General features: G+C 46.9%; 4 protein-coding genes across 4 annotated transcripts; 2 read left to right on the top strand and 2 right to left on the bottom strand.

Annotated features, from left to right (window-relative positions):
* Positions 1–747: 747 nt before the first annotated feature.
* On the bottom strand, positions 748–1,995 carry M431DRAFT_56708 (hypothetical protein; the record flags this gene model as incomplete). The annotated part of the gene is made up of 2 exons (XM_024921493.1): positions 748–1,478; positions 1,638–1,995. Coding segments are annotated over 2 exons (1,089 nt in total), but the record flags the coding sequence as incomplete, so codon positions are not given.
* A 1,990-nt stretch (positions 1,996–3,985) lies between these two features.
* Positions 3,986–5,833, bottom strand: M431DRAFT_510309 (hypothetical protein). The gene is made up of 3 exons (XM_024919446.1): positions 5,362–5,833; positions 5,073–5,297; positions 3,986–4,998 (listed from the first exon to the last, which is right to left on the bottom strand). The coding sequence occupies exons 1-3, from the start codon at positions 5,659–5,661 to the stop codon at positions 4,399–4,401; spliced, it is 1,125 nt and encodes a 374-aa protein (XP_024771780.1). The 5' UTR covers positions 5,662–5,833; the 3' UTR covers positions 3,986–4,398.
* A 615-nt stretch (positions 5,834–6,448) lies between these two features.
* Positions 6,449–10,093, top strand: M431DRAFT_510307 (hypothetical protein). Its single transcript, XM_024919445.1, has 11 exons — positions 6,449–6,840; positions 6,905–7,022; positions 7,077–7,104; positions 7,186–7,516; positions 7,586–7,723; positions 7,782–8,097; positions 8,172–8,345; positions 8,439–8,675; positions 8,780–9,004; positions 9,093–9,314; positions 9,422–10,093. The coding sequence occupies exons 1-11, from the start codon at positions 6,587–6,589 to the stop codon at positions 9,614–9,616; spliced, it is 2,238 nt and encodes a 745-aa protein (XP_024771779.1). The 5' UTR covers positions 6,449–6,586; the 3' UTR covers positions 9,617–10,093.
* A 553-nt stretch (positions 10,094–10,646) lies between these two features.
* M431DRAFT_484179 (hypothetical protein) lies at positions 10,647–11,792 on the top strand (the record flags this gene model as incomplete). Its single annotated transcript, XM_024916182.1, has 1 exon — positions 10,647–11,792. One exon carries the CDS (start codon positions 10,647–10,649, stop codon positions 11,790–11,792), a length of 1,146 nt encoding a protein of 381 aa, XP_024771778.1.
* Between the last annotated feature and the right edge of the window lie 25 nt (positions 11,793–11,817).

The raw sequence follows: 11,817 nt of genomic DNA, 5'->3' as shown, positions 1-11,817 counted from the left end.
AAGCCCTACCACTCTCGATTCATCAAGTTCGAATTTGGTTGAACCTGGCACGATGCTTCCAAATGTATTGATCTGATGCTTCCCTGAATCGATATTCTGGTCAATTTCAGCGGGATTATACACCGCTTCACCTTTCAAAATATCTGGTCCATCTGTAGGTATCCACCAATCGAGATGTCGATATAGTTGCATTGTATTCGGACCAAGAATCCTTAATCCCATATCGGGCATTTCCCCCTTCACCCGCAACCATTTGTCATCGTCCAAGGGGTTGCCTGATTTATGAATGGCCTTGGCCAATAATTGGGTCTCTTGTTGACTCTTAATATAGAAGAGTCGTAGTGACAGCGCCGCCTCGATTTCTCCTGCGTGTGCTTTCCATTTGCCGTCGGGCTGTTTAATCACCCTGAACTTCAGCTCTTGCTCGTTTAATGATGCATCCTGAATCTTGTAGCCCCAAGAAAAATCTTCTAGGCCCAAGTTGTCATCCAAAAGGTTCATGGTTGCTTCTATGGCTAAGCTGACTGCAATGGCTTCTTGCGATACCGGTCCTCGCCAGTCTGCAAGTTTTGCAAGACTCTGACGCATTGTGGTATAATCTTGAGCCTCGCAAACAAGGGGTTCTTGTGCCGTAGATTGATCGTCCGATTTAACGAGCTTATCTTGGTTGGTAGACGTACTCCCACCACTCAAGGAGCTGGTATTCTCTTCCTGAGAAGATCCATCCAAATCATTATACCAAGGCGCATTGCCAACAGTTCTTAAGGAATCCGCAAACCAGTCGAGCTCAAATCCTGGAAGAAGGCCACGGCAGAACATGGGTTTTGCGAGTCCGCGACGAATCCATGCCCTCACGGTGGCCATTGTAAGGACGGCAATTAAAGAGGCCACAGAGACAGACCAATGCATTCCTCGAAATCCAATGAACTGAGCAACATATCCAACTAGGCTGATAACTGTACCAACCACTGTCGTGATTGTAAAGTCTTTCAGCCCTTCTGAGCCCTGTCGTTGCTTTTCATCAGAATCTTTGCCATGGTCCGCTCTGCTCGAAGTGATAATGTTTGGCTGGTCCTCTCCTGTATAGAGAGCAAAGGATTTAAACTCTTGGTCGCCGACAGTTTTTTCTTGTTGCAACCATACAAGCCGGGCTCGCCAATGTTCTGTTGGCTGAAAGGTTTCCTCCAAGGTGCTGCTCTCGACGACATGAGAGCAAATGAACATGCCAATGCTCAGAACCACCGAGCCAATAATGGTAAGTGGAAAAGCGTAACTTGCAACAGCATGATCATCTTTTTGAAAGTGGGGTTTTAATTTCGAGTATTGTGCGATGAAGCTGCAGTATAAAATGAAGCCGATTTGTAAAAGTATACCAAAACAGGCAGCGAGGTATAGCTCGCCGCGACCAGAATTTCTATGCCGGTTGTGTGAAATATTTGGCACATCATGTTTGAGATTTCTTATAATGATAACTTCGTCTGATTGAGGATTGGACTTTTCTTTTATGCCATCTTCTGCGCTCCCATCTTGTTTATTAACACCAAAGAGCGCTCGCATTTTATCCGAAAAGGTTCTCTCGTTTCTCCGCACTAAACAAGTCAGAATCTTGTGTCAGTGAACAATCTAAGGAGTCTTACATCTTTTTATATAGAAGTATGGGTCGTTCTCCGCATCTTCCAAACTCATTATCTTGACTTTTGGGTTCTTGGGTAATCCTGTCCGAGGCAGCAAACAAATGAACTCCCAAACAGGAGCTGATCCGGCACAGCGAACCACGTCTCTGCCGTTCCAGAGCTCACACACCTCATTGGAGCTAGAAGACATGAGCTCTAGTTCAGCAGCCGCGAGGTTCTCAGTTGCTCTCCCAATCAACGCTTTGAGCCATGACGGACCCCCGACTCTAATCGCAGCGACGATAGTGGTGACGATGCCTAGAGGTGCCATTGAAAGGATAATGCAGTCGGAAATTCCCATTGCCTGACTCAAAAATTGCATAGTAACACGTTCTCCAAAGAGGGCTAGCAGCCTGTAAGAGTAGATCACATTAGCATTTATACACCAGTTGAGACACTGTTGTATGAGGATAAGAGTGTCGTACGGGCCGAGATCCGTGAACAAGTTGTTGGAGAAGTCGTCTCCATCGTCGGCTGCGGCGCATCCTAAGAACAAGAAATAGAGAAACATCACGATAGTGCGTGAAGCCATGATTACGGGCCTCTAGCGATTGAATTCGCTCTGCTACCGAAGTGATTTAGATGCGCCTGATTGTATAGGGAATGAAAGCGATGCAGGCAGCATCTGCTCGCCGGATATTAGGAGACAATGATGATGAGAACAGCCCAGAATCGACTGGGTGGGTGGTGGTTTATCAGTCCTCTCCCCTATTTACGTGAAAGTAGGTGTTGATTATCATGGTGGCATTTAATATGTATGCACCGAACCAACAGCTATTTGATGTCGACATGATTGGCCCGGAGCGCAATCCATGTCGAAGATTCGGGTGGGAGTCGTTGATTTCCTCGCGTAATACGCTGTGTCTCACCCCCGTCGCAGGCGCGCGGCTTTATTGCTATAGTATTCCACAACATGGGGTTCTAATGCATGTTGGGAGGTTATGTAGCAGACCAAGTCTTGTTATTGGCTGAAAGAAGAGACAGAGTGCATTCAACTCATGTAGCTCTATGTGTGTTGAATTGGCTGACAAGGGATTGAGGCTTGAAGACCTAGGCAGCACTCCTTTCATCCTTCATACTTCTTACCAGCCCTATATCTTGTTACCTCGAGAAGTTTGTAACCTTTTTGCCTGTCTTTCTCTCTCATACGTTTTTTTAAACACATAATGCTGTAACTAAAATCTACATTAGTGCGATGAGCTTCCAGCGGTGAGCTTGCTTCTCCGACACCTCTTCTTCTATCTCTTCATAACTCAAGAAATACGCCCCGCCATCCCATTTTATCTGGAGAGCCAGGAGGGTTGGATTGAGGATTGTTTTCCTTCAAGACTCGTAACAAATACTTCTTGACTGCCTGGAATACCATTGGATTCGTTTGCTCAGCCTCCCCTGATCCCTGGCGACTCCACTGCACCTCCATGGGAGCCTATGATCCATAGCGGCATAGCGAACTGTAGGATCCGCTGGTGGAACTAGAGTGAAAATCGACAAACTTGTCCAAAAGAAGATGAGCTGAGCCTCTGGGATGTTGATCAGCTCTGCACCGAGCTGGAGTTTAGTGAGCCTCGATATCAATCAGCGTGGCTGGCTCAAGTTGGCGTTTCCAAGCTGCGTTTACTCCGCATATGAGGAAATATACATCTCGTGTGACACTAGATTGCTCTAGGTGAAGCAGGCGAAGCGGAATGCGCTGATGATTTCGCACAAAATCTCGGGGGTTTCACTGGTCAAGAGTAACAAGTTTAGCGCATGGTATCACGCAACATGCATAGTCTTGCGGGATCATACATATCCAAGCTCGTATTTATTTCTAAGCCAACACTTCTAATACCCGTTGGAAAAAAGGACGGCGAGCTAAGCGACAATATTGGCAAAGTAGAAAAAGTCTGGTGCGCGGCTCACTCTGGAAAGCAAAGTCTAGAGTGAACTCTGCTCAAATGCGACCCAGGCTGTCACCAAATAAATTCATCTTAGGAGAGAATAGATGTTCCCCAATCTACGACTAAATGGGTTGTGTGACAGATTAGATGGAATGTCGTTTTGAGGGACTGCCTTCAGCATCGGCACCAGCCAATCTTTATCTTGTCAGCATTGTCGTCTTGAACAATGTGATATGTATTAACCCGAAGGCACTCCAAATACCAAGGGATTCTGCCAGCAATACAACATCTTGAGCTTGAGAGGTGGGAGCCAGAGTGCCTTCATGTTTCCAGCATAATGAATACATATCTTATGCGTGTATTTTATGCATTCGCTTGTTCTAGGTTGATTGGCACATATGTACTCGTAGCACAGAGTTTCATTTATATATTCTGCATATTTACGTGGTCTCAAGCTATTGGTTGCTCTCTGTAGCCTCGTCTCTTGGCAGTATTATCCGCGCGTGGCGTTTTGATCGAGCATGTTGACAGGCTTAGTGACCATAAAACATGGAACCCTCTTGTCTCAGCTGATCTAAATGTTCAATACATCAAGTATAAGGCCTACGTTATGGCAGCACACTCTTTTCTTGCAGGTGATCTCCGATTGTATATGCTTGACAAGATGTCAGCATGTTTAACCAATTAGAACTCTTGTTTTGTTTTGTTAACTTTTGGATAGCTTTGCTTGTTACAAATATTTATTTCATCCTGTACCTACCAATCTTTTCTGAGCAAAGCTTATCCTGACCATCTCCACAATGTCTTTGAACTCGGTAGTCTAGATATTGACCTCTTAAATTACATCATGCTTCAGTGACTACCTCTGTGGGATGCCATTCGATGCTCGGATACTTGGCCGCCACCCCAAGCAGCTCATTCGCGCGACTCTCAATGGCCGCCGGAACAACTGCGCTCCCATAGCCGCTGAGAAGCTCATTGAGCAGGAGCTTCATTTCATTCGAGTTCCTAAAATCCAAAGGCACCTGCTCAGCTATGTCAAGAATACCAGTGCAAATCTCCTGCTTGGTGGATGATGCATGGGCTGTGATCAACACGGTATTGCTCAGCTGTGCGGCACGTTGAGCAGCAGCAGCCAGCTGCTGTTTGACAACGATAATGGCTTGTTGCAGCATATCCGTCTTTTCAATGGTCGCTGTGACCTGGTTCTCCAAGGGTACGATCTCGGATAGCATAGCCTGCAGCCGCGAGACTTGATTCTCGAGCTCGACATGCTGCTGTCTTTCAGACTTGAGGCTCTCCCCCGCCTTTTCCAAGGCCATTTTTTCTCTGTGAAGTGCGTCGCGAGCCTCATTGACGCAATTGCGCAGATTAAACACAGCACCAGGGGATGCGTTGTTATCAATTAAACCGACAATGCCCCAAATCGGTATCAGAATGCTCACCTATACCAATATGATGAGCATTACCCACATGCATATCTTCTCCATCGAGGCAATCTGGGACTAGGCAGACTCACGGCAATATTGACACCGTCGTGCACCCTCTCCGCTTCAGATAGTTTGTCTTGGAGAGAGCGATGTGCCCTGTTCATCGTGTCGACCGACTCTTGTAGGACATTTACTGTATTGGAGGTGGCCGTGATGGCTTCTCGATTTCTTGTAAGCTGGGCTTCTAACTCGGACTTGGACTCGTCAAGCTTATCTTGCAGAGGCCGAAGTTTGGCATTTCTCAACTCGATAGCCTGCGACATTCAGTTAGTAAGAGCTCGCCAAGTGTACTTGCTGTAATCTGCATGCTTCACTTACATCAGAGTGGAGGCGTCCAACCTCTGCGAGCTGACTGTCTGCAAGTTCGGTGATGTGATCAAACGTCGCGACGAGGCGGTCCAGGGCCACGTTGAGCCGTCCATCATCGTGAGTAAGTTCAAAGTCACCACTAATAAGCGCAGAAAGATCATAGAGACTGTCTGTGCCGACTTTTAGAGCACACGAGATCGTCTCAGATCGCTTGGTTGCCGCACCGACGGTAAGAGCGGCGTCCAGTCCGTCCAGTTCAGTTCGCATCTCGGCAAGACTCCGTCGATGGGCGAGTATTGTGTTTTCCATTTCGAAGTAAACAGTGGAATTAAGCCAGATTCATTCAAGGACTCAGGTACAAAAAAGAAAGGAAATATGGAAGTGAATCCTAGGTGCAACATAGACTGTAATAGCTGCGTTGCGCTAGATACATGGGTTCTGTTCCTAACTCCCAAAGACTATCTCTTAATTATGTAAACGCTTGAGCTCCAACAGGATATTATGGATAAATAAGACGCGCATTTTCCAAGGCATCCATCCTCACAAAGGACAACTGGCATTTCTACAGACGGATTATCCAATAACTACCGTCATAGTGGCAACGCCAGGCTCGATCATGTTCGTCCGAGCAGCGAAAATCTTGGCGCGAGAAAATGTGCAGCGTAGTTACTGAGGGCGGCATGCGTTCATTGAATCATGTGCCCAGGCATATCATGGGGGGTCGATTACGTGTATCCAATGCGAATACAAATGCTCGCATCATCTCCATACACACCATATGCGTACATTAGAAACACCAATAGATAGACCACTCATTGACGCCACATTTCTACCTAATCCTATGTATTGGGTAGCATCACATTACATTATGCAGTACTATGTGTTGAAATGCCACACCGCTGTTGATCTATGACGTTCTTAAGGAGGATTCTGATGAATAGGCTGGAGGATACTTGACTTTATAGGCCAATGCTCACCGAATCAACCTTTCATAGGCGGCTCTCACACAGCCCAGGGTATACATAAATTAGCCTAGCATGTGGTGGGCCTTTTTCGAGGCTGCGTGCTTGGATCTCTTCTTGCAATGAGCTAAGTCATATACTATATACGACCAGCCACCCCTCTTGTGCTAGCATTATATTATTCATCATCCAATATTCAAGAATAAAGTCAATTTAGAAGCATTCTAAGGAATTTCCAGCTCTCTTGCATGATTTCTCCATAGCTTTTCACCATGCCTACCATTGAAGAAGAGCTTACTGTCGCCCTCAAGGCTCAGTATGATCTTGACAACCGACCGGATATCACTAACGACGCCGTCAACGAGATCAAGAATTCAATCATCTTCCAATATAACTGGGAAGAGTTGCTTCAGTCAGGCCCTGTTGCTCTAACATCTATCGGATCCTGCTTTATAGCTTGCACCTCGAAAGGTAGCGACCACATCCAACTGGATCCACTCGAAGGCAAGGAGTTCCAGTACATCAAGTAAGTAGGCTCGTCTTATCTATGACATGGCAATGGGAAGAGATGGGATAATAATGATGCAAAGGCACAAGTCGCTGAATGCCAATCTAATGGACTCCGCCAACTATGGCTGTGAAGCGTTTCTCAAGGCAGAACGTAGCATGTTGTTCGTCAAACAAGTATCTGGTCGAGTCTCTAAAGGAGTACGTTCCACCCACTTTGATGAAACTCTTTCTTCGACTGATAATTGTATCAAGGTAGCTGATGTAGTGGACATTCTCATGGGTAAGTCTCTTTTCGGACCTGTCTGATTTAGAGCTGGCTGCATGTATCTTTAACTTGTGACTAACATTCACTCACGTACAGATGAGCAGGCGGCCAAGACGCAGCTTGCTTCACGGCTTATCATGATAAAAGTTGCAGCAGATGATTGCTACGATAAAGTCAAGGAGATTGATGAAAAATTTGAGCGCTGGCTTCTGCACTGTATGGAACTTCATGCCGCCTGCATGCAGACGCAATCCACCAACGCAGAGCGCCTCAGCACTACAGAGAGAAACATGGCGGTAGCTCAGGCATTTTTCGATAAGAAGAAAACTACTGTTGACGAGACAAGAGAAATCACACAGAATTTCGCTAAGCAAGTGGAGGCGGCCACTGAGACCTTCAAGCGAGCGTCCGACGCATATCCCTCTGGGTCCGTCATCCCAAACACTTCCCCGGTTCTACCTGATTGACAAAGCTAACATGCTCTTTTATTATATAGATGGGGAATCCTTGGTCAGCAAATTGTAGGCTCACTGGTGGAGACGGCTACCACCGCAGTTAGACTGACCGTCAAGGCCTTTGCCTTCGGCTTGAGTCCCGTGGCGAGTAGCGTTGATATGTTCCACAATCTGGTACAGTAAGCCACACCTCCAAGAGTCCTTGTGTTGAAAACAAATATGTTGACAGGTAATCAGCGGAGGGGAAAATGCGCCTCCAAACCCGCCAACATCGTCTGCGCCAAAGCCGACAGAACCACCCCATGCCGAAGACCTAGCGAATCTTTATATTTTAAAGAGCATCCCATATTTTGAACAACTCAATGCCATTTTGACCAAAGGTAAGAATGGTGGAGTGAACTGGGCAGACGCTTCAGGCAAAGATGGCCGGGCAGCTCAGAGCTCTTACTACGTGAAGTCTATGCTCCAGAGTGAATTCGACGATTTCAGAACAGTAGCTTCGCGCATGAATCCAAGTCAGACGCTTCTCAGTGCCTTTGTTGTCGCACTAAAGGTATTGCGTCCCCTGTTTACCGTTTGCAACATCTTCATCAAGAGACTGTTCACTAACACGGCATCGTAAATAAGATTGCCACGGCGATCCATGAGATCGTGGAAAAGTCTGCAAGGATCGGCCTGAACTTCCCTGAAGCCAACTCTCAGGAAGTTAAAGACTGGCAGCAGCAGTGGCTCCCTGTTTATTTGTCTCTCCATAAACTATTAGCCACGGCCCGTAGTCAGCCAGGAACAGCGGCTTCAGGTGTGAGTACCTGATCTTTTCCACTTCAACCCTCAGGGCCCTAGCCGACGCTACAATTAGAAAATGCAAGCATTGTTAACCGTATCGTCTTATAGCTTCCAATCATGGCAGGCACCGAAGACCCTGCAATAACCATCGGAAAGACGAAAACCCTGACGGCGGCCCAGGCCTCTTTAGATGCAGCCAAATACCGCCTCAGCACAACTCAAAAACACTTGAGCGCAACTCAAGATCTGTACCAGAAATCCTCCCAGAAGATGATCGAACAACAAAATAAACTCTCAAAGATTCAAGCTGATATTAAAAGGCTAAGCACGACCACAGCGGACCTTGTAAGCATCATCTCTTTTATCCCTACCTACTTGTAGTTAATATGCGCCCCCTTTTCCTCAACCCTACAAAGTCGACAATGGGATAGGATCTGACTGTAGTTCAGAATGAAGTCAAACGCATCCTCATCCGAGCAATTGAACTTATTGCCCAGATGAAGTCGCAAATTGCTAACCTTTGCCGCTTCTTTGGGGCGATCGGTGCTACGGTCGACGCAGTCGTCAAGTACAATGTGCAACCTTTCATTGATGATATCACCGCTACTACAAATGACCCAACAGCCAGACAGTCTTCCATTGCTGGATACAATTATACCGACTTGACTCGCACAGTACGTTGCCTTTCTCTCTGATGAACTTGGGGTTGGCGGCCACACTGCCCATTGACAGCAACTGAGCAGAGCTAATTGGCTGTCGTAGATGATATACCAGGCTGTTGTCACAATTCAAGCTTATTTTTCTGTCTTTGCCGATATTGCGAGCATGTGGAGTGAGCTGTCCCGAGAGGATATTATGCCGGGACTGACATTGGTGGATATGATGTCTCTTCCACAGAATAATGAAGAACAGCAGCTCAAGATGGACGAGCTACAGAATTGGACACAAAAAGCTCAAGACCACATAACACAGGTGGCGGCCAAGGCACGTACATTTCATGGTTCACAGTCTACAACTATGGTGTCCTTCCTCTTGTCGTTGCATTGCGTATTGCATAAATATGAGCTAATGCATTTTGCTTTCACTTATAGAAGAGAGCTGAGATTATCGATCAGATGGGAGTGAGAATCAAGAATATTGAGGCAACTACTAAGATGCTACCACCAGCTCCAGCGGTCGAAGCGGCAATCGAGGAAGGTACCCAGGCAGCCGCCCAAGCGGGAGAAGATAAAATTACTCACAATGATGCTGCCTCGCCTCTGAAGCGGTTTTCAATGAAGACTTAGCTCCTAGACTAAATGATGTCTTGGGAACGCCGAGAGGTGAACTTATATTAATTGCCCGATCAAGAGCTTTGTATCATGAAGAGTAGGACAAAAAAATGCATGTCTGCTGTCCAAACTGCTGGTCTCTTTCACTTGTCAAGCAAGAATCATGAGAGAAAAGCAAAGCTATTCCCATGATACGGAGATGATAGTAGACTTGATACTGCCAAATACATGTAACCATGGACATCAAATGTACGTTTAGTACTATCTATCTGAAATTCCCACTACCTCAGTTTCTGGTAGTAAATACCTTGTAAAGTATGAACTAATTACATGTAGTAAAAGATACAGAATACAGGAATTGCTCTTACATATTCCGAAGATGCAATTGGAACTCGACGTATGGAGTCGAAGTGTCTGCTAGCATTGAACAGATCAGGCGCTACTACTGCGCTATAGCGGAGCGCTGCGAGCTAATAGCGGGCGCTAAATGCAGCGGCGGAAGCGATCCTGGAATGGAGCAGCCGCTAAAATCGACGATGTGACACCACGGAAATTTCCCCATATAAAACTCGCTCATTCTTGTATGCACGTAATTCTGATATTCTGTATGGGTGTAGATGCTACATTGTCCATTCGAACTCAACTGATACAATGAGATGCACCTCAGATTCATGCAGCCTTGGTTATTGACACCCAACATTTGTTCAGACCGCTAGGCAGAATGCTGATACTATCTTATCGTAGTCAGGTGACTTGACCTGCTGCTGCTCCTTGGCCGATTCACTCTGCCTCTACAAACGCAATCTGCACGCTCACATCTGCACTCTTCTCAGAATTGTGCATCATCTTCTTGATGACCTCTTTTCTATCAACTGCAACGCAGACGAATACCTCCTTCATCGCATGATTCATCCTCTGCTGCGCAGCCCGCCAGCCGGTTCAGAGTCTCGCGCAGCCCCTGTTTTCGCTTCTCACGAACAGAGAAAGTCGCCTTAGGGAGTTTCACGAAGAGTGTCCACCAGGTTTTCGACGAGAAACAGCAAAAATGGGCGCTCCAATTGTCGTCAAGGTCGGAGCTGCCTACCAACAACCCAAAAGTCTGCTGATGCGGCTTCCTCAAGAGCTGCGGCTCATGATTTACGCATTCCTGTTCTCGTCAACCCGCTTCACATCTGGGCCGAGATGTGGATGGGACATGGTGATTCATGATTTCATTCCGGCTCCTCACGGCCTTGCCATTCTCATCAGTTGCCGCCAAGCATACGTCGAAATTGGCAGATCCTGGATTGGCCAGGTCCTCTTTTGTTTCGAGACGGTGAAAGCTATGGTCGATAAACTTGCCGACATTCCTCTTGAAACTCGCTCAATGATTCGCCATATCCGGGTTTCTGGTCACCCAATGAGGATGGAAATTGGCGATGAGTTGGCGCAATGGGACACTTACCAGGTCTTGAAGCTTCTCCCAGGACTGAAACTCGACAGGTTGACGGTGTGTGGTGATGCTGAGGTCCAGTGTTCCTATGATGCTCTTAATCGTCTAGTAAAGTATAGCGACGGATGGAAGGAGCTTCACTACATATCACACTCATCAGGCTTCCTCGGTTACAAAGTAGCTTGGCTTGATGAGAACGACGAACTCACCGGGGAGAACCGGTTCTTGCGCGAGCCACAGCCGGGTGGCTGGCAACGCACACTCGAGGGCCGTGACGGCTCAAAGTCTGGAGCTTCAGTCACCATTTACCGATCCGACATCGCATACCAATATGGTTCTGGGCCATACATAAGCAACAAGGGTACGTGGACCGAGTTTACGCAAGCTCTAGCGCCTGATCAGGATATCGAAGAGTACCAAGATGCAGAAGATCCGCGGTTGATGGCCAATGGCGAGATTGAAAAGGAGATGTTGGTTGTGGTAAAAAGGGGTAGAGCTGTTGATTATGAGGAAAAGCAAGGCTCGCCATACGTCGAGGAAGGCGATATTCGAGCAGAGTTCCCTGGAAAGACTTGGGCGGAAATCAAGGCAAGCAAAGACACAGTTGGAGAGATCTTCTGTGAAGGGGTACGTTATAGTGATGGCATATACGAGTACCAGGAGACGCATGTAGATTTGGTGGATGATTACGTTCATGTGGACGACTACGTGTGGGCTCCTACCTATTTATTCAGATATTCACGCGAGTCAAATGAGTGATTGGAGCTGTCGACGCACCTAAGAG

The sequence above is a fragment of the Trichoderma harzianum genome (assembly GCF_003025095.1).
Source record: "Trichoderma harzianum CBS 226.95 unplaced genomic scaffold M431scaffold_10, whole genome shotgun sequence".
Lineage (NCBI taxonomy): Eukaryota > Fungi > Ascomycota > Sordariomycetes > Hypocreales > Hypocreaceae > Trichoderma > Trichoderma harzianum.
Note: the sequence above shows the minus strand (reverse complement) of the source record. Positions and strands in the feature narration are given on the sequence as shown.

Excerpts from the sequence above, each read along its gene's own strand:
- M431DRAFT_510309 (XM_024919446.1), bottom strand. The coding sequence starts at position 5,661 with ATGGAAAACACAATACTCGCCCATCGACGGAGTCTTGCCGAGATGCGA. Across the intron at positions 5,298-5,361 it reads TTGGACGCCTCCACTCTGAT|GCTATCGAGTTGAGAAATGC; the intron begins GTAAGTGAAGCA and ends TGAATGTCGCAG. Across the intron at positions 4,999-5,072 it reads ACGACGGTGTCAATATTGCC|GTGAGCATTCTGATACCGAT; the intron begins GTGAGTCTGCCT and ends ATATTGGTATAG.
- M431DRAFT_510307 (XM_024919445.1), top strand. The coding sequence starts at position 6,587 with ATGCCTACCATTGAAGAAGAGCTTACTGTCGCCCTCAAGGCTCAGTAT. Across the intron at positions 6,841-6,904 it reads AAGGAGTTCCAGTACATCAA|GCACAAGTCGCTGAATGCCA; the intron begins GTAAGTAGGCTC and ends AATGATGCAAAG. Across the intron at positions 9,005-9,092 it reads ATACCGACTTGACTCGCACA|ATGATATACCAGGCTGTTGT; the intron begins GTACGTTGCCTT and ends TGGCTGTCGTAG.